This window comes from Anarrhichthys ocellatus, unplaced genomic scaffold (assembly GCF_004355925.1).
Source record: "Anarrhichthys ocellatus isolate YVR2014 unplaced genomic scaffold, GSC_Weel_1.0 scaffold8, whole genome shotgun sequence".
NCBI classification, from domain to species: domain Eukaryota; kingdom Metazoa; phylum Chordata; class Actinopteri; order Perciformes; family Anarhichadidae; genus Anarrhichthys; species Anarrhichthys ocellatus.
Genome location: NW_022280038.1, coordinates 9069949 through 9092840, shown reverse-complemented (window position 1 = coordinate 9092840; position 22892 = coordinate 9069949). Strand labels below are relative to the sequence as shown.

At 40.0% G+C, this 22892-nt stretch overlaps 1 protein-coding gene across 1 annotated transcript in view; it reads right to left on the bottom strand.

Annotated features, from left to right (window-relative positions):
- The window catches only part of luzp2 (leucine zipper protein 2), a 149667-nt gene that overhangs the window by 28637 nt on the left and 98138 nt on the right, over positions 1 to 22892 (bottom strand). Inside the window, exon 6 of the mRNA XM_031848593.1 lies at positions 8249 to 8311. Coding sequence (XP_031704453.1) covers positions 8249 to 8311 — 63 coding nt within the window. The remainder of the gene's footprint in view (positions 1 to 8248; positions 8312 to 22892) is intronic.

Here is a 22892-nt window from a genome sequence, read left to right as displayed (position 1 = left end):
TTTGACACGAGGTCTAATCTTTCACCAAAGCACACGGAGCACAACGCTGAGGGACAAATTCTCTTCAAAGGGTTTTGTGTACTTGACAAGCACCTGTGCCTTTTCTTATTTCATGAGTCTTTATCTTCTTATTCCTCTTCCCAGGGTGCTTCTATCTCCCAAGACACCCATCTCCTGTCATGTGTAACTGGATTCAAATATTGCATCCCGGGGCTCCTCATAAAACAAATTGTGAGGTTAAATAAACACAGAGCTATCTTTAAAACTCCCAGCTCACAGAGGGCGAGCCATATATTGGATTTGCGATTGTTAAGTTAAGTTTTTCTGTGGCCTGTGTCGTAACATGAAATGCTAACAAATTCATTTTATTTGTATCAGTTAAGTGGAGCTTTTGAGATGCTCCCTGGGAATGGAATGAATCATGCTAAAAGGCCACAGAATCACACGCTGCGGAGTGTTGACTGCTAAATGCAAATATCTGAATCTCTAAATGTGCTGAGCTGTCAGACTTTCCAAAGCTATTATTTACTCGGAATAACTCATGCGAGCTGTCTCCTCGGCCCAAGAGAATCACAGCAGCGTCTCCGCCTTTTTGATCCCGATGGTTCGAATCCTGCAAGGGTGGGACCTGCATTCCAAATAGTTACAAGAAAAGCGACACCTAGCTTATAAAATACTGTGTCGCTTTACAGCTCTCCCTAACTTTTTCAAAATATTCAAGTCATCGTGAGAATGATGAAAAAACTGTTAAATTCCTGCAGTCCATTCCGAGGACAGCCATGTTTAGTTGTGTGAAAGCAAAGAGGAAGCCACATGCTGGAGGGATTTGAGATTAGAATATATTAGGGAGGATGTTTTGGGGATTCGTTCACTCTTGTTTAGTGTCAGTTGTTCTGGACTGTTCTGGAGTTGTTCTGCTAACTCACAGTGTTGTGCCACCATATAATATTTTAAGTTCATGAAATACTTTCTTTAACTTATCTTTTGTCCATTTAGGGACAAGTGGATAAACTCGTTGGCAACCAGTGGATTATTCACACATTCAGACACAGAGCAACATTAGCATTCAATTGCAGTCATGTTTGTGTCTACCTGTCCAATAAAAAGTCCAATATTTATTCTTCTTTTCGCTCCTGAGAAAATATCGGTATCTCGGGTGTTTAGCTTCTAACTGCTGCACTAATTTAACCAGCTAGTGCTGGGCAGGTACAGAGACCGAGGCTTACTCGGAGCCCCAAATATAGCTCTAAATGTAAGCCGATCTGACGCTCCACGAAAAAAAGTGTTTGAATATTAAGATAGTTCTCTTAACAAAAGCCTGTCGAAAGGAATGCAGGAATCTAAACTAACTGTGTGTGTGTGTTCTGGTGGTCAGCGCTGAGTGACATGGCAAGGTCTATGTATTGTTCATAATACAAGACATAATTAATCTGGAAAGTAAACAACTTTTTTGCGGTGCACATTTAAATGTTTCACTGGTTAAGACATGTAGGCCTACTTTGGATCTAAATAAGGTTATAAAAAAGCATCAAAATTGATGTTTATCAAAGAAATTCGAAACCTCGTCCGCATCTGTTGAGCTGCTAAACAGGCTATATTAACTGTCAATGACTTCACTTGTGTTGTTTCCAGATCAGTGAAAATGCAGACATGCAACGTATAAATAGGGGAGGATGTGTTTATAATTGTATCATCAGCCTGATCAATACACTCACGTGGGTCATATTATGTTTACATTGGGCCGGCACATGGAAATCAAATGATGTCATGTCTGCCGTCGGATATGTAAAATACTTATTAGTGGATCTTTAAATACATGTTTGTTTTTTTATTGACGAAGCATTTTGAATTTTCTTAGCAGTAAGAGAAGCAGCAGGAAAGCATGCGATTCTTCAGTCATTGTTAAATAATGGAAATCACCACAACAGGATTTCTTTAGTTTTTTTTATCTGAAAGCAGCGAAAATGTAACAAAATCTATACATCTTTACATTTCCTTATCTTTGTACATTTTCCCTCTCCAAATAACAGGCTAAGTGCTTCTTGTAACTGTCCAATTAACTACCCTGTTTTTCAAAAAAATTGATTTTTTTATCGTCAGTGTCAATAACTTAAAGCTGAAGCCGCCCCATCCACTTCTGCATCTAAAGGCATATCTTCTAAAATATGGCAGTACAGGCTCTAAGGGTTTCTCATTATCCAAGTTCAGCCTACTGGATAGCCTCCAGTATATATGACAGAGTGTGTGAGCACGTCTTGAATTGGAAACATGGAGATGATAAAAAAAGTATAATCGAGCAGAGACGGGCAGAGTTTGGTTTGGTCACGAAGCAAATTACACAGGTAGATGAGAAACCGTCAAAACTCTACTATGAGTATCTCTCAGTCGTCAAAACTCTGATGCCTTTCTAATTTTCTATTCATCCTTTGTCAAAGCTGTCAAAGCTTTATGTCAGGAGCGACAACTAACAATTGACTTGCATTGTCACTGACAAACATTGTTTTGCTTTTGGCAAAGAATAGCTTTGTTTTGCGTGTGCAGTCTGTGCCCGTAACTCAATGTACCATTACTCCTCCCTGTGAGGGAACAGCGCCACTGCTCCACGTTACATTGAAGCAGACACAAACGGGTGACTTGACACCAGAGGGTGGTGTGGTAGGTGTGCAAAAGTGTCCGGACGCGCTCGGCATACATCTGTATCAGTATGGCGTAGCAGGAAGCACGGACCTGCAGTCGTGCGTCTCCTTCTCAGTTTAAACAGATTGCCCTATTTGTGAAGTGTGTTTGATTGGGTGAAAGCATGTGAACTGCGTCAGACCAGTGACTGGCTTGCGGCCAAAAAATGTACTGACTTAAGTATGTATTTTATTTCAATCATTTCAGTCAGGGTAATCTGATTTATTCGTTATGGATGGTGAATGACGTGGAGCATAGTAATGCGTTTGTCCTATTTAAGGGATCTGCTCTTGTGCACTTTACTTGGTGCATCATCTCCCTGAACATCGCATCCTCATACCATGGTTTGTATGATATCTTACGAAAAGTTGTTCCTCGTTTTTGTCGCTTTCTCTGATGAATGTCCAGCATTTCTCAAATCTGCAACAACTTGGTCAGGTTTAGTCATCAAAATGACTCTGATCGGTTTAGGAAAAGAGTGGAGTTATTTTGGAACTGTTATGTGACAAAAAGTCAATGTTTGGGTTAAAATAACTTTGGAAGTTAACTCAAGTCCTGAAGTTATGTGACATATGGTTCAACCTTTGGGTTAAAATAACTACTTTAGTGCAGAAGCTGTATGACAAACAGCTCCAGTGTCTTTGGACCCACGAATCCACCCCGACTTTGTCGCTCTTTATACTTCCTGGATCAGTATTACATGGGCTACATACAAATAGATCTCAGAAACACGATAACATCTGAGAATCTGATAAAAATAATTTTAGTTATTAAACCAATATGTAGAAATCACCTATATGAAATTTTAGACTCATTTTAGATACATGTATTAGTGCAAGAATAAAACCAGCTCAGATGGTATTTGAGCATAGAACATACTGTAAAACCACCTCTTTCTCTCTCTCACACACACACACACACACATCCGAAGTGTGTAAATAAATGAATAATAATTCAAAAGGCCATCGCACGAGGCCATTCGACTTGAAATCAGTCATCACAGGAAGTCCTCCCAAATCCAGCGGGTTATATGTTATCTGCAAATGGTTCAGGTTGCTAGATGTTTTTAATAAATCCTGTTGCAAGAATGAAACGTAATTCTAGTGACAACAGCGCTGGAACGGTGGAAGAGTAACAACATCCATCATCCAAATCATGAGCAGCAAAACCATAAATTTGACAGAGTAGGAAACAGGTGATAAATTCATGCTCGTGAGGAAAAAGATGCGCAACAGATTAAATGGCATCCCTAATGCCACACGCTCTCCCTTACTGGAAGGTGTTAACCTTGACTGTGACTCTAAGCTTACAGATTCCTCCCTTGGGGACATCACCATCTGGTTCAGAAAGGTTGCATGAATGCCATTTTTATCCCCAATGAATTGGATTTGGAGCAGAAATAGCCAAACTGAACAGCACCAAAGACCTGGCGAGTTTCCTTTCCGATTGATACGGAGTGCTGGTTTTGGGAAGCGTCTGTGATTGGTTAAGTGAACAAACACCCAGCTGAGTCAGGCCAGTGGCTGCCTGCCAGTGAGTTCCCTGGCTGAACTTGTGCTACAATTTTCCTAGTGACCTACTCCCATTCATGCGGTCATGTGTGAAGGTGGACAATCCCACTATTGTCTTTCCAAACTGTTTGAGATTCAGAACAGAAATGGGCACGGACAAGTGCTTCCATCCACCCTACTATGAAATATCTCTGGATTTACAAAAAAGGAGCCATTCTTAGTCATTTGAAATTATTTTAGTGCAAACAATCACACATCCCTGAATTGTCTTTAATAAAGCACATGGAATAATGAGGCCACGAGTCTCACTGGCCTTGTTAACCCTCATAGCAGCTAATAGAGTCCAAACTGCTCATTATGCCCAAATAGATACAATTAGTTTGAACCAACTGACCGGGTGACTCAGCAAGTGCACAGCATCAGTTTGACTATTCCTAAAGCCCCACATTCTCACTAAGGCCAAATCAAAACCATAATTAGTATTATAAAGCGCCACAATAATAATTCAACACTTTAAACAAGGATATGATAGCATCGCTATTTAATGTAACTTAACATATGACAGTATATTTATGACATTGTTCCTTTAGCAGAGTTGAAACAATCCACAGAGAAATGAATCTAACTATTTTAATTTACTATTTTAATGAATTATTTGGCCTTTTTTTGCTTTTTCAAAAATGCTTGATAGCTTCTCAATTGTGTGGATTTGCTACTTTTAAGTGGATGTAAACTAAATAACTTTGTGTTGTTGCTCAAAACAAGCACTTTGCAGATGTCAGGTGTTTAGGAAATTGTGAGGTAATTTGTACTATTTTCAGACATTTTGTATCAAAGGATTTATTGATTAATCAGGAAAATACTTAGCAAAGTCCAACCCAAGCGAGTAACCTAAAGGAGTAATAAGCAGTCACTCCTAATAAGCCACTTCCCAGATCAGGAAATTGGTCTTTGAGGCCGATAACCATCATATGTCTAAAAGCATAAACATATTATTTTGTGGACATTTATTTGAATGATAATTAGTATTTCCATAAGACAGTTTGTTCTTGACTCCGGGTAACATTCTCAGCAAGTTATACATCTCACAGTCAGTGAATAAAACGGGTGCAGTTCAGGCATATTACTGTAACAGCAACCATACAACCTCCTTCACAGTGTTGCTAATGTTTCATTTTGTGTCTTTGTAGCTGGGTAGTTTTCACCACACAACACAGATTAACAGCACAAAGCTTGATCCTCCACCTCACACAGCGAGCAGTGCACAAGTTGAAGCAGCTTTCTAAAAAACGATTACCACACCAAATTAAATGTATTCCAATATACAACGCGGGAATTCCCAAAGCCAATTTTCACAAAATGAGAACGCAAATCACAGCTAAGGGAAAGTGGCTGTTTACTCATACAAAGTCTTGACATGTATTATGTGCAACAAAAGGAGCTTATGCTTAGAAAGTTTATCCAAGGCCAGCTACAAATGATCAGGCCTAATCTCAGCTCTTAGAAATGGCTTCAAAGCCCCGTTTTAAAGATTCGAAGATGAGGAGGAAGTCATAATTGAAACAATTCCTTGAAGCAAAAAATTTAATTTCCAGACAACAATTAAGAAAAGTTTAAGGGTAAACATGTTCTCAATGGTTAATCTTGGTTTAATGTTTTGGGTGGACGTCCACAGCAATAAAAAAAGCACGATTCCATAATGTCTTCTTTAGCATTAGACAAACTTGCAATAGAATAATGTTGTTTGTTCAATTACCTGCACTGGCGGCGATTGTTTTGCAGCTTTACTACACATCTCTTTCTGTAACTCCGCGGCCATTACAGTGTGTTTACAGGTCTTGTCTTTAACCGCTCCCTTTAAAACATAAATAACTTTCCAGGGATGAAAGTAGGGGCATGTAAGAATGTTCCTCTCACTGATGTACTTCGTTTTTATAGCCTCCCAAGTGTATTGAAGTCAGTGACCTCCAGTGATCTACCTTGTGTTCAAGGAAATCCTGCTAGCTATTTGTTCCCTAAGGAACTCAAAGTCTACTTGCCTTAATAACAGTTCTGCAGAAATAATCAGTCACAGAAAGAACCACTGGACAAGTACACATACTGAGCTATTATCATCTACAAGCACACAGCTAACAGTTTTATCACCACTTAGATCATTCCCTTTGCTATTGCCAGGAATAGTCTGGCTCTGTGTAGGCTGGCCGACAACTTCAATCAGGACCTCTTCATGTCCTTTCCAAACTTTTTCCTGAAGCATCATTACCATGCCTCGCTGCATAGTCAAACGTGCCATCATCATCTCAGAGTTTTGAATATGTGATGATGGTTTGGATGAGATAAGCTGGTGAAATATCAGAGCTGTTCATCTAGAGGATTTGTAGAGGGAAGGAAGCCTGTAATTTCCAACACCAATTTCCTGTGTCTCAGTAGGAGCTCAAGAATGACCTCAGTATTGGAGCAGACTTCACAGTCGATGAAAAGCTCTTCAACATCAAAAGCTTTCAAACACTGAATGCTCTTTGTGGAACTTTTGGCTCCAGTGTGCATGTAATTTAGTCCATCATTTCTGATGCTGATGATGCAAGACCAATTGCATTACGGGAAGGGATCGACCGTTCACCAGCCTGGACGATTATCGGCTGAGATATTCAACATTTAATTATGTTTTCATCAGGTGAAAACACACTGTGAAAGAGTTAAAGTTGTTAGACGAAAACACCGACAGTTCCCAGACCGGATAAAGCCGTGGTACTGACCTGTCAATCACAAGGTAGCCCCGCCCTAAAGCATACCCTGCTTTATGCTCTGTTTGACTCTAAATGGACCATAATCTACTAAATGAACATCATGCTGTATTGAAGAAGACTTGAAACTAGAGATTGAAACCATAAACTCATGTTTACAATGTTTACTGAGGTAATAAATCAAGAGAGAAGTAGTCATTTTCTCATAGACCTCTATACAACCAGAGGAGTCGCCCCCTGGTGGACATTAGAAAGCATGCAAGTTCAAGGCTTTATTAATTACTTTAGTAATCCAAAGCAAAGCATATTTTTTGAGGGTACAGATTACTATTCAAATTCCTTAACATCACCTGAATATACAAGATACTAAAAATAGTTTTGTCGTTCAAAAAGCTTGGTAAAAAAAATGTCCGTAGCATTGACCAAGCCTCATCTGCCTGAGAGGAGGTTCAGTCCAGGGTCTTTGTGAAGAACAATCTCCATCTGAACAACAAGGTAGCCATCGATCAACCTGTCTGCATCCCCACACTGCGTGTGTTGTTAAATCTAAAGTTATTCCTCATACTGTAGCCTGGATTCAGGAAATGCTTGGAATCACCAACTGCACAACTGCCTAACTATTGAGCCCACGATTACACAGCACCAGCTGCACTCACTCGGGCATGTCATCACGACGCCCGCAGGACCCGCTGCCTTGTAAAATCCTGCATGGCTAAATTCCAGCATGGGCATTGGTCAGCAAGAAGGCAAAAGCAGCAGTTCAAAGCTCAGCTCAAGGCTCCAATAAGGATGTGAACCTGCTGGACGCTGGTGACCGTAACAACCGGCAGCAGAGCCGAAGAAGAAAACGAGGAAAAGTAGGTGACAGCAAAAATTGACACAGACGAAATGTACTCGAAGCTGCTCTTACTACAACCTGAGTTCTTGAGATTGCTCTGTACAGCCATCAAAGAGCTCACTGTTAGAGACAAGTTGGTCTGAGATGTCACTGAACAGCCAAAACCAAGCAAGTTTGTGGGTTAGTATGTGTGAGAGAGAGAGTGAGAACGACAGAAATAGACTTCAGTGGATCTTTTTGTGAAAGACTTTCCTAATCACAGTTAAATTAATGATCCAAAGCATGAAGAGACCGAGACAACATTTGCTAAGTTAGAGTTATAATTTGAATTTTGTTAACAATGCTTGCTCACAAGAGAGCTAAATTAATCTGCAATATTTTATCATGAATTGCACCTATTCCTTGAACAATGAAGTAGCTGGAGCTGAGAAGTAATTATGTATGCGATTAAGCCGAATGTAGTAATTGGAAATCCTTACCTCTTCAGCATAGGCGTCACAAAGTTTGTGTCCTGAAAGTAGTTTCGTTTTCAAGCTCTTGTTCTGAAAAAGAGAATAGAAAGCGGTGATGCCATGCACTCCATGTTCCCTTAACATGTTTGCTGCTTGATAAAAAAAAAAAAAGTCTTATTTATTCAGTAGGCTTCAGGTTCTCCAGCAGGGCACTTGGCTGTTGAGGATTCTCTGACAGCAAGTGCTTGGTTTACTCTCGATTTCAAACTAGACTCGAGAGCAGTCAGGAGTGCCCTGTCTGAGGATCTGAAAGTGCACTCAGGCTCATAGGCAACTAAAAGGTCAGCATTGTAGCTCAGAGAAAGACCTTTAAACATGACCAGTAAAGCCTTAAAATCATTTGACTGGCAGCCAGTGGAAAGATGCCAAAGCAAGGACCAAAAGGTCTCGTTGTTTGGTGCCAACTATATCCTTTTTGTGCATAATTCTTTTTTATTTTTAGACAGTTCAAGAGACACCATACAGTGCAACACAGTACAATACTACGCAACCCTGGATTTGCAAAAATGTTCTCTCTGACAAAGGTAGTGCTGAGTCGCTGAGAACATCTCAACATCTCCCAGACCCCCGCTTATCATATGCATGTGGGATACCCTCACACAGACAGGGCAAGACAAATAAATAAACAACAAAAACAATGCTACAGGGATGCAGCTACAGATTAAAAGAATTGCAGCCTCACTGATGTATGCCTCCGCCACTGATTTTGCAGTTTACATCAATTTAATTCAATTTGGCTTTATTGGCATGACAACTTCGAAAAAACAATGTGACCAATGCATCAAAATTTTAACCTATTAGACATCGATGTGAAATTGTCATGTTTGGCATTTGAATTCTTGAGTTATAGCCAAATACGTGTTTTGTAATATCACAGTGACTGTCATCAGTTAGACGTTGAGTGCAGGTGGATGTTTGTACCAAGCTTAAAGAAATTCCCTCCAGGTGATCGACGTTGATGAGAGGGGACCAGACGCACAGATGGACGCACAACCCAAAAACATATTGCCTCATGGATGTCATTGCCGTTGAGGTGTTGAAATCAGAACTGCACCTCTCTGATTACCAAATGATACCATAAAAAAATCTCCATTTATAACAATCTCTGAATTCTAAAACGGGACTTAAAAACACATTTCTTTCTCCTTTTGTAAATATGACATTTTCATAATTTCAGATTCTACTTGAAGTTAAATATACATGGTAATATCTATACTGCAGTATTGGTGTAAGAGGCTACGATACCAAGATCTTTCTGTCTAAATTGAGTTTGAGTGCAATGCAGTGCTATATATTCAAAAGGAAGCCAGCAAATGACACAGCCAAGCGGGAGCATGTAAAGACTGAAGAGAATGGGACCTGAGGGTGATTACAGCATTTGAAGGGAAGGACTTCCCCTTTTTAATTGACAATGATCTGTTAGTAAGAATGGTCCCAAAGCAACTTAATGCGTAACCCAAAGCACCCATCCAGATCTCAAGATGACTCAATAAAGCAGCACGATCAACCATGACGAAAGCTTCGCTTGGGTCTGAAAGAACTGGAATTGGACCATCTCTAGCATCTGCAGTTAAGAGAAGGTCATTCTAGGCAGATATTCTTTAAAACTGTGATTTAAAATTTGATTGGCTGTCTCAGAAATGCCTTTACAGTGTCAAAAAAAGAGTACTTGATAAAAACAGAATGATGCAGTGGAGAGAATAATGTAACAATTCATTTTATATGATATATAGGGGCCTATAGGTACATTATATTATTGGTTTGTACTGAAGCAAGTCTAAAGCTTGCAGCATCTTTAAACTGCTTCTTAGAATATGCCATATCAAAGTTGTAGTTCATGCAAAAATAAATGGGGGAATACTTCACCCCAAAAATGGCAATTTGTATATCAATTTCCCTGTGTTCCCATAAATCTTGAGGATTTGTTCTCTTTCATGCATGCCACCACGGAGAAATGGAGAATCAAAAACAGGAAAAAGGTCTTGATCAATTGAGGTAAATGGTAATATAACATATCCGTCTTCAAACTTTGTTGTTTTGGAGGCATGTGCGAAAAACAAAGTTTTCTTCAAGAAGTCAAGGTAACCCAGGGTGAGTAAATGACAAATAGTCGTTTTGTGGTTGAAGTATTCCTTTACAAAATCTCAGTCATTGCATCTTTGCTCATTCATTTAATAAGATGTTCAGAAAGAATAGCCTATTCACCATTCTATCAAAATTTGAGCATTTACCAAATGAAGGAAAAGCATCACAGAGCCTTAAAATGTGTTGTAAAATGACCCTGATGGCTGAGGAAACCAAAAGGTGACCCCACAACAATGGATATTGACAGGAAATCACCGCCACTGTTGTGTAACTAAGCTTGTTCCACTTCGGTTTTATCTAAAGAAACGAATGCAACCTCATCATAGCAAGCAGTGAGGATTTATTATTGCTTTTCATTGACTCAACAACACATTTAAAATTCTTAATGAGTTCATCAATGAGCCAATTACCTGTAGTCGAGGGTCTATTCTTCAAACCCATCCTGCAGAACTCAAGTGAGGGCAATGAATATTCATTCACCCGCTTTAATTCAAGGAAACTAAACTCAATAACCAAAACAAAGCACGGCCCAGTAGAAGAGGTTGGCCTTTACTCCTTTTATGCAGTACATACAGAATGTTACAATACATGAACAAATGAATGCAACAACAACTCCTTTTTCACACTTGTTCTGCATGTGAACGGATTACAGTGTATGGGCTTACAGAGTGTGATCAAACAGACTTTAAAACAGCAGGATGTTGGATACCAGGAGGGTGGTCCTGAGCATCGCCAAGACTGTAGTGTTGCTGGGCTTTACGAAGGCAGTAATCTACTGACTGCACAACGAATGGACCGGAATACCTCATCACAATGTTTGCTATGTGGGAGGGACCTCATGTCAGATCTACATGGGCGATGACTGGTAGTTCGGGCTATACACATGTATAACACCGTCAACAATGCACCTCGTTTGAATGACACGTTTTACTATAAACCAAGTTAATTTGTTTGATGAAGGCCTTCTGATGAAGGCCAACTGGTTCCTTCCTTTTTGTATTTTTTGAACAGATTATTTTTAATTACACCCCGTTTGGTGGGTCTGTCTTTCTGCCCAGTCGGTGCTTTTCCGAGGCAAGTTTGTTTTCACCTTTAGCAACAGGCATTTTGGAAAATCTGATATTATATTATGGATTATAGATGGCACATTCATTTAATTTCGGTGGAGATAACACATTTGGCTATTATACGGCTGTGCTCTGATGATAGATTTGCTGCTCGATGTTATTAGGTGACGAGTTGGCTGTGAACCACAGGGACAGTTGGGAGGCAGGGGGAGTGTGCATCCACCAGCTGGCCCTTGACATCTACTTATAAACGATGTGGCCACCTGCACAATTCTCACTCTGTGTCATGGAACATACTGATTGCATTGACAATCATGCAGAACAAGTCTGCATCTGTATAGTTAAATAATCAATTGGGTTTATTTTTGGTCCGGACTGAAATATTGCAACTATTTCATGGATTGTTGTAAAATTTTATCCAAACATTTAGGGTCCACAGAGGATCAGTCCTACGGACATTCGTGATCCCCAGACTTTTTCTTTGGCAACACCATGCGGTTGATCATTTGTGTCAACATTACTATAATTTGGCAGGCAGCAAAAAGCTACTGAACATTCAGTTCCAATAGTGTACATTCTTTGCAATTCAATTCTCACTCCCACACACACCCATGTACAGTGTACTGTCTGTACTCCAACACATACAATACAATGAAATGAGCTAATGAGCAGGAATGGCAGTTGTTTTGTGATTCAGTGAGGCAAAACTGGCCGAGTATCAATTCCTCCCAGTTGCACCTACTCTCACCCCTACAGAAGGACAACCATCCGAGGACATGTAGAACTGGCAGCTGTCATAAAATGTGAGGTAGTTTAGCCCTGGGACGTACTCAAGAGTGAAAATGAGATCCTCTGGAGCATATATGTCACAGCGCATTATGTAAATTTTGATACACTGAGCCCCATATGTCCTAACGTATTATTCCCTCTGCGGTGTCATTCTGCTGACCTGAAAATAAAGGAACATTTCTACATCTATATGTTGCTCATATTTCCTATTTAGAGAAATGCAACAGCACACAACCATCAAAATCTGTTTCTGTTTCTCAGTCTGCCACAGGGCCTTCATTACTGATCCATAACTATTGTGGAGTCCCAATTTGGCTACAAATCACACAAAGGCATGATGGAGCAATGGTATCTGTACCTTCGCCAAGGTGGTTATGTTTTCTGTTCATTTTTTTGTCTGTTTTTCAGCAGGAATTATGAAAAGCTACAGGCCCTGGAAGGGTGTAGCATGGGCCAAGGAAGAACATAACATTTTGGAGCGGCACCGAATCACAGGACGGATACACACACATTATCCTTCACTTATGGAAACAGCCTTGGTGGAGGTCTGTGCTCTACGGGTGCCCATCTAGTTTGGTTATGTGGATTTAAATGCACAATCATATTAAGTTTTCTTTTGCATAAAGATTGCAAGGGTTTGAAGAATTACCAAATAAAACACCTACAAATATACAGCAATATAGGCAATCACTATCCATCTGAAGGATTTCAGAAAACGTCTATCCGACTGAACTCAGCAGTTATTTTCACACATTTATGAAGTGATGATATGTCTACAGCACCTGAGTGTTGACATTTACTGTCCATCTAGGTCAACTTTCACACTACTCGACACACTGTTGGAAGTGGCAGAAACCGACCCTTTTGGTAACATTATTTTCATATTTCATTTCCATCAAGTTTTACCTACATTAACAACATGGAGTGTAAATGTAGAAATGCGTAATTAACTCTGCCATACTGCATATTTTATGTCTCCAACAAACTCAACTTTCGCTGTTAAAAGGGAGAGATCAACCCCCCTCGCACGCAGCCCTGTCCCTTTTGCGACTGCAACATTTGAATAAATCATGAAAAGTGTGATGAAGGTAGAGTTGCCATTTTTATTTTCAACGAGTGGACTCACACTAGCCGTGGCGTGAAAATCGCCCGACACCACTCAGCGAGGAACTGTTGTCACAACACATTTCAGCTTGAAAAGGTCAATAAGGTTTGTTGTAATGACAAAGAAAGCAAAAGGACAAGATGTTTCTGTCGCATCACCGCTTTAACCGCTCAGGCCTCTCAATTGTGAAAATACGACTTCATTATTTGTGTCAATTAAAGGGCAGAATGAACTGTGCCCACAGACCCACTGTTTCCGACGGAGGTCAATGAAAGCAAAACACCAAGTACAGTAGTACTTCATCATGGAAAGTGCATCATGTATAATGTCAATCCTTACTGAAAACAGCAGGAACTGTTGCACCAACGGAACAAAAGCTCGTTGAATCGATACTGTGGGTGAGAGGTTTCATTGGAATCTCACTGCACCTCATTTAAGAGGTTAGATTTCTCCTTGAATTAGTTTATTTCATATACTTATTCAGCTCTCACAATTCACAGAGCTCTCCTATAAACTCTTGCTTCCTGTTTGTTCAGCCTGCAGGCAGCAATCAGAATTTTGTGAGACCTTGAGAGTGCCACACTTTTTTTTGGCTTTGTAGAAATTGGTGTGAGAAACAGCTGGGAACCATATATCTCATATATCTCGTACTTCGTTTTGTTGCAGTGGTGGGAGTGATGTTTGCTAATAATCTGCCATAGAAACGTGTCTTTCCTGCATTAGACTTCACTTCAGATGGACCAGGAAAGACTCCAATGCTGACCAACCGGAGTAAAGGAAGGGGTGAATAATAACATCAGGGGTGTTCCAGACTAAGAATTTACATAGTCGACTGATGAATCCATTTAAGCTTTATTCATAGAAAAATATTAAAAACAACAAAATCATTCGCCGAGATAGAAGTGACAAACGATTAGATGTTGCTTCAGAATATTGGACCGCTTTGTTTGTTGTGTGTGTATTGTGGAGACCTATCACACGGGTTCATTGTTTAATGAATATATTCCTTGGAATCTGGAATAATTGTTCAATGTGTGTGTAGTTGCAGCGCTGTCCATATGACTGTATCGGAGGGGAGAGCGATAGACAGAGAGACACGGTTTAAACCAGCTAGCTTTTCGTGGTTGTAAATAGAACTTTCACCCTAGTTCTATTTTGTCCATTGTATAAACAACGCAACACAGGACTTACGTCCAGGAGACTGCCTTTCGGGTCACGTGAGTCGTTAGTCACATGACTAGCGTCACTAGTCATGTGACTCGGTTGTCACTCGCTAATTATGTGAATCCTTCGTTAACGTCAACCACGCTCTTTTATTGCCTAAGCCTAACTTCCTGTAAAGACTGCAGTTTATTTAAGACACTATGCATGCAATGAGTGGAAACGGACACGCTGTCCCTGCCATGTTCAAACTGACGCTAGAGGGGTACCAAGAGTGTCAGAGTTTGAAGCTTAGACCACTGACCCAGTGTCTGTATTTGATGAGTTGGGAGTGTAATGAAACAGTAGCATTAGGTTTGTTGTTATTTAGCCTTTTTGAGGCTGTCGCAAACATGCTGCAAATTTGGATGGTGCAACTTAGTCTACATGGAGATTTATCCACGCACATCAAGGAGATTGATTGAAAGCACATGCGCTATTGAAGTGTGGTTGAAGTATTCAGTTGTCATTATTATATTGTCATTACGTATTGTGATCAATTACGCACCAAACACCAGTTGTTGAAGGCATTGGCCTTTTTCTTTGCATGTAGTTTATTTCGATTAAAGATCCAGGGGTCATCCATAGTAAAAGCCACAACAACCTGCAGCGTATCTCAGAAGAAATGTTTGCTGCTCAACTATTCCACTTTGTGAGTTTATACATAATCTGTGTAACAGGCAGAACATTTATGAATAGCTTCAGCAGTTTAATCTCTTATTCAACTGATTTTTCCCCGGATCTTGTTTTTCCTTTTAAATTAAGAATGCATTTATATAATATAATAACACATTCTAGGGTCTATCTATTTGACATCCTCTGTCATATATTAATGAGCAAAATCCACACACAACACACTCAATTACATCTTCTGTCCGTACAGTCCGACAGGCTTGTCTGATTCCTCAAAGCAAGAAGAAAATTTAAACTCACACTTCCACTCACTTTTTCAGAAAATTGTGACGGGGCTTCAGCACTTATGTAGCTGTCTAACGCATCTAATATATATCACTGGCATTAGCAAAGCAAACGTTCACTGTGGATAAGCTATTAAATAGGACGTACCCTCAGACAATCTTACAAGTCATTTGGCAGCTTGAGCTGAACTCATCCTGCTCGGTTTGTCAGGATCTTGAGGTCAAAGGGGGGATTATACATAAGTGAAAAGATTGCTTTCTTGTCACTGTTTCATTGTTCTGACACATAATCATGTGCAAACAGTACGCCTTCACTGTGTGTTGGAAACAAGGTGTTCATCTTTGAGCAAGATATCCTCTTTTGTTCATATCCTGCAGCCCGTTCTCACGCCCAAGTCGTCAAATACGGCAGCTTGGTCAGTGGCCCTACGTGTCTGACGATAGGTGGCTGCAGTTATGGCGAAGTACAGGAGAATTAAGCTGACGTAGTACAAAGAGTGATGAGTTCATGTAGAGAGGAGGTTGGGGTGGATGGATCAAACAGACACAGGACTTTCATCGTTGTTTGTGTCCCGTCTAAAACCAAAAGTCGACATTGATGTATTTTAAGTAAGGTTACATAGGTTGTGAAACGTTATATAATGTACTAGTTATGATTGCCTAATAAACTATGGAACAAATGTACTTATTTTAATCCAAAACATGATCCTTTCCGAAACCTACCCAAGTTCTTTACATGTCATCCCGCACCAACAACTAGAAAGAAAAATATAAGTGGCACAAATTTAGAGTTGCTTTGTTTCTTTGTTGCCTCCTACAGGGAAAGAAGGTATATGCATTTTTAATAGCTACCCGTATGTGTGTGTATGTGTGTGTGTGTGCGTGCGTGTGTGTGTTATGTAGATGTTGAATTTTACTCTTGTGCTATCTTTAAGCTAAAAGAAACATAATTTAAGGGGCAGGTAGCTACACCGTATATTAAAGCATCAACGTTTTGCTTGTGCTCCTTTAGATTTAGTTAACTTTTAGGGATCAGCCTTTTAAGAGTTTAAAGTTGACATGAAGTGCCAAAAGGGCTTTTTAAAGTATAAACGTGGGTTAGTTTCCTACTGAATCTAGGGCAGTGCCGAATATCTTTTATTTTTACATTCAAAGCTCCTATTTAGCTTGCTCCACGTCTGCCAAAGGGTCACCATGAGTATGACAGCTTACACAGCTATCAGTCTTTCTCAGAACTTGTTTAAGGTATTTATTTTCAGCCCAAATGCACCGCTATTATAATCATGCGTTAGATGTTGCTTTGATGGAAACGGTGTCTGTATCCTCCTTTGACCCGACCACAAGCTTCTGTTCCGTGTTTCCTGCCAGATATCCCTCATTGAATAGCTGTTGAGTGAGTAGTTGTGTAAGATGCTTGACGAGGCTTCAGGCTATTTGAAGAAAATAAATTAGATGAACTCTATTGATCGTAGCAGGCAAATGGTGGAAGGCCTGGCATCTCAAAGAAGAGTTGAAATATTCCATGGGAAGTAGTCTCAATTACTATCAGCATAATAATAGAGCTGCAGCCCATCCCTGCAGTAACCCACCCACCTGAACACTAATCTTTTCCGGTCCTTTAATTCATTGTCATTCCTTGTATTTGTTCAAGACGAATCCAAAACGCCTGAACAATCTGATCAATCAGGTGGAAATGATGACAGTAACGCTTCTGTGAGTGAATTATCTGAGAGATTAATTGAAGCACTGCAACAGTAAAATATGAAAAATGCCAATTGATATTACTTCAGATTGAGTAAATCAAATCTTGATATACACAATGGGCCCAAAGCATCGCTATCCTCTCTCTGGATTGAAGTGATGGAAGAAAACGCATGTGATCAATGTTCTTTTACTTTGATACTTTGTCTACACTTCTAATCGTTTTGACTGATGATGATTAGTCTGTTTCTGCTTGACATTAGGTTCTTAGTTGGTCTCAATCAGCCTTAATGAAGTGAAACACCACCCACAGGTCTGGGCATGAGTCCAGCCACTCATGTGTAACTGTGCAGTTACTCTTCAAGTTTTTGTAGTTTCAATAATGAACATTTAACAAAAAAAACACAGATTTTCTACAGGTAAGGCTAGGAGTCGAGTGTAGCTCAAGCAGGTTACACATTAATTATATAGTTGGTCGATAGATTAAATTATTGTTGAGCAAGTCATTGAACCCTATACTGCTCCCAATGTGTATCTGTAGGAGCAAGAGGCGGTACCTAAGAATGGCATATGAAGAGCTGTGTCTACTGAATTGTCTTTTAACAGGGGACCTGTGCTGGATGCCAAAACTGCCCAAAGGCAGTATCAGTATTTGGAGCTCGCGTGGCTGTTTAAAAGGGTGCTAAACAATCAATGAGCTGTGGATGTGAGGATCGATAATGCTTAATGGCGTTTTAAATAATCTTCTGCCATGATACCGCAAGGAGCCTTTCTGTTTTATTCTGTTTAATTTGTTCCATTAAGAGAAACGTTTATCATACCTCATTGGATGTAGAACAGTAACATCTGGTGGTGTGAATGGACCGACACCGTGCAATGGCCTCACTGCTGTGCATTAAAGGTGCACTTTGTAAGTGAGGACATACAATACTTTCTAAATTCTGAATAACAGTTGAATGTACAAGGATGTCATGGCATGTGGAAAGTAAACCAATCGAATGTACCAAGCTGTTGTTGCCAAGAGATGTGACAACAATTTATGTAGCTGTTGTAATAATGCAAATGATATTGCATCTCATTGAGAACTAAGGTGTTTGTTCATGAGTTACACTAAAATATTTGCAGGGAGGAAATAAAGGATCGAAGGCAACACTATAGACTTCATGCTGTCAGTTATAATGGTACATCAGCAATTCAGTCTTATGAAGTTATCCGTTAGCTGCCTGATATCCTCATCAGGTTGAGCTCTTAAGCCTAATAGCTACTTCACTGTGTACGTGTTGTGCTTCCACTGTGTTGCAAGCACAAACAATATGTAAGATCGTTTCAGTGAGAACTTTTGAAAAAACAACAACTACTACAACAAAGTAGAACTAACATCCTGTGGTATCTGAAGGCTTACCTCGTCCTACTTGGAAAAGTCGTACACATAAAAGTGTTCATTATCATTAGAAATCCTTTCGGAGTAATACACATACAAAATTAACAACTTTTTTCTTTTCCTAAAAATATCTTTGCCAGAATGAGGCAGAAAATAAACTTTAGCTCAGACGTGATTACATTTAGCAATGCTAGCTTTAAGAATTATCTTACACCTGCAATAAGTTGTTGTTGCAATATTGACTTAACATCACCTTTCAAGATACAGAGCAACATTATCATTATTTGGAGTTGTGTGATAATTAACTACCAGTGTTATTAATTAAAAAGTTGAGAGAAACCACATTGAACTTGTCCCAAAGTAAATGTTGACTTTACAGTTGTTAAGTTGTTATGTTATTTTAATTATTGTACGTAATGAATCACAACAACAACAACATATATATATATATACAGATAGTTGTTGTTGTGATTTATTATTTTAATTAGTTATTATTGGATGTGCTTTATTCAAATGTCTGTTTCTACATTTTGCAATATTAAGTGTGTGGAATATCATGGATTTATTGTGGAACAAGCACACACAGTGTTGCCAACTTCCTCGCTGGACTTTTCAAACCTTTTAGCGACTTGCCACTGAGTTACTATGGATATGGGCATGGGTGTTGCCAGGTCATTTTGTCGAGGCCTAATCCTGAACGCTTTGAGAGTAGCCCCGACTGTAATTTCAAAATTAATGCAGGTCTCTGAACTAACTGTACGTGTGTGTATGTGTGTGTGTGTGTGTGTGTGTCTGGTGGTCAGCGCTGAGGGACATGAGTTACAGTAGAGAAGAAATGGAAGAGCGTACATGTTTTTTTACAACACAATTCATAATGAATCTGGAATGTAATCAACACTTTTCCAATGATTAAGACGTGCTAGTAGTTCAGTCCGTTTGGACTTGGCCTGGGAACCATAAGGTGGCTGGTTAAGTCTTCGTATGGACCAAGTACGGAGCGTGGACTGGTAGCTGGAGAGATGCCAGTTACCCTCCTGGGCACTGCCGAAGTGCCCTGGAGCAAGGCACGGAACCCCAAACTGCTCCCTGGGCGCTACAAAGTAGCTGCCTACTGCTGCTTCATTACATTTTATTTATTTTCCTTTCATGCAAATAAGGTGTAAATAATAATGAATATTTAGCTCCCATGACTGATCAGCTGTCTCTTCCTGGGCATTCCCATATGATTGAATGCTTGTCTTTGTCTGCAGACACCATTAAAACGTGACAAGTAGCTGACATTAAAGAACAATTCGTCTTTCGTTGATGGGATGGATGGCTAAGCCGACTTGTTTTGTTTCCAGTTTACAGCATCTACTTCTTCTACTCCGTGTGGGGGCAGATGTCAGGGGCCACATAGCCTAAATTCCCAACTTCTGACAAAACTACTATTCAGTAACTTAGTTTATTGGCTCCTAAAAAATGTATGGAAATGCACCTAATTCCCAATTTCTTTGCTTATGTCTCCACTAAAGTCTCCATAGTGAAGGAAAAGAGATTGTCAAACGCAAGAATATGCTCTGAATGATATATGTATTTCAATGATATTGGTGTTATCAGATGAATCTGTCAGTATATTATCAGCCCAGCTACAGGATGTCCCATCAGAATAATGAAAACAAAACAAAAAAGGTTGCAAGATATTGTTTTCATATTCTAAAATAAGGCTCTGTTTTTGTTGGTCTCATCTGATATCTTGGCATTGTCTCATGGGTTCAAGACATTTTGAAATTGACCGTCGTGTTTTCCCACAGTGTTTGTTTTGCAAACCTCTAGCTACAGTGAAGGAAAGGAAAAACAAAATGTAATTTTGTGAACATGTCAAAGAAATGTCGGCAGTCACAGCTTGTCCAGCATCAGTCTTGAAGCACTTGGATGTATTTCTGTAAGAAAAAAATACAAAAAAATAGACCATCCACTTTATAGTGTCACAGCTGAATACCACAGAAAACCGGTCACTTGTCTGGAAGCTGAGGGCCAGAAATCAATAACCATGGTGGGCTGTGAGGAATAAAGCAACACTGCTAAGTGACAGCGTGACACCATGCCTCTGAACACATGCAGCCTGTCTTTACCTCTCTCCAACAAGCTTCTATGATTTGAGTTCAGCGCCAGTGCCCACAAAGCCACACAGAGTCAAAATGTTATATAAAGTGCAAAACAACGTGGAGAGTGACTCAAATGTAATCCGAGTTCAAGAATAAATTCTAGGATTTAATGCATAAATGTAGGAGCTGCCAGCAGGTGGCTGAGTTACCCAGACAGACTTCCCACACATTGCAAATGAGGAACTTGGATTTTTTTTTTTTTTCACTTCAAATTGACGCAAAGCTCAAAGAGAAGCATCTCCTTGATGGCGGGGGTAACTTTGTGGCTGATTGTTACTTTGCTGCTTTCACTGTGGAGTTGAGGGTCGATATGATTCAAGGTTCTCTGATGGCTTGCAAAATGCCTCAATATATATGACTCGGGATCATCGAAGCTGTAAGGCAAGCGTATCGCTTTGGTCTCAGAGTTCTTACTGTGTAAATAAGAACATCCGACTACACATCTCAGCAGGCACTGCATTGTTGATCCGAAGGTCAAAAGATGTCTAGACATTGAGGATAAAGCTTGAGTACAAAGTCTAGTAGGTATTTAGATGTCTAGGTTACAGATATCAGCATTTCAATGATTTTATTTCAACACATAGTTCAGGCCTGCTAAAGATATATGGTCATTTAAATGCTGTTGAATCAAATGTAATATAACTTATATTAAATAATTTTAACCTAGGTTTAACTCTGACTAGCTATCTATTGCCCAACTAATATATCAAATCAGGAAAGTTTCAAACCAGCAGTGATCAGGGCAAGTAACTGCCTTTACTTTTATCTGTGCCAGGAGAATCATGCGATCACTCACGTGTGTGAGTGTGCAACTCTGTGTCCGTCCACAACAAATCTTTCAATCCGCTGCAGCAAACTTACTGTTCCTGTTAAACTTCAGGCGACCAGTTACGGCTGCATGCTCAAGGGACCTCTCGTGGTTTCAGTGACTCACACTTTCTCAAAACACCTTTTATTGTCTGTTTTGTTCAGACATTGATCGCCAGCTGACTCCCCACTCCTAACCGGCCCCCGGCCACTAGGGCCCGCTAGCGATAACACAGCTTAGTGCAATCGTCAACCAGAAACCGCTACTCTGCGGCCAGAGACACATTGGGGGATAACAGTTTTCCCGCTTCTAGTGTTTTGGACAGGATTTCTGGCTAACAGCTAACAGAACTACCAGTACACACACTAGCGAGTACCTCTCTGGCTTATGTGGCTGGTGGCCAGAGACACAGTTGTGGGGATGCAGGTAACGGAACTACCAGTACACGCACTGCTTTACCTCGCCGCAATTCAGCCGCTGCTAAGCGGGCAGACAGTTTGGTGAGTTTAATATATTTTGGGGAAGATGATGTGATGTGTCTTGTACGATGCCTTCGAGATGATTGCCTGCAGACATCGCCACTTGTTTTTAAGTTTCATCACATCTTTGAGACTTCATTCTCTGGTTTCTGGTTTTGAGAGAGAGCAGCTCGTGTTCACAAATATTGACTAAACTTTCCTAGACCATGAAAATAACATTTTGGAAATCTTAAATGCAGTGGTGTTCTTTAATATGAATTGTTACAACTTTCATCTCGTAAATCTGTATCCGTGAGCTTCAGGATATTAGGATGGTTTATGTTGAAAAGATTGCTGCCATCGACAGAAGGAGTCCTTTGTCACATATGAAGCTGAACAGAAAATGATTGGAAAAGATAGAAAATTTGACTGTGACAGGATCCCAATCGTTTTTGTTTATATCAGGGAACAACTTGGAACAGGAAGTGCTGCTAAATGAACATCTCATCAATGGAGCGTCCCTCGGCTGTGCGGTACGATTAGAGACGCATGCCTGTGCTTTCTGATATTTACAGAAAATAGTTTAGAAAATAGGTTTCAAACTAATTGGATAATCCCAGGCTGTGAAAATAACATATAAAAATTCTGGAAGTGAGAAATATTACCTGTACATAAAAGAAGATTGCTTTATTGACTATTTCACAGAGGGTAACTGCTTTTGTCCTTTTTGCATATTGCAGCACTTTGGCAGTGTTGGGAGGAAATGCAGATTTAATACAAGCCGCCCCTCCGGCTCCCAGAAGGAACACGCCCTCCTGTTAGTACAAGACACTGAACCAACACATTCTGCTTTCAGGTTTACCGGCAACTCCAGATTTCATTACAGACAAGCTCTGACTGGATTACTGTACTTCATGGTTTTGAAAATTCTCTAAATAGCATTTCTTCCCCCC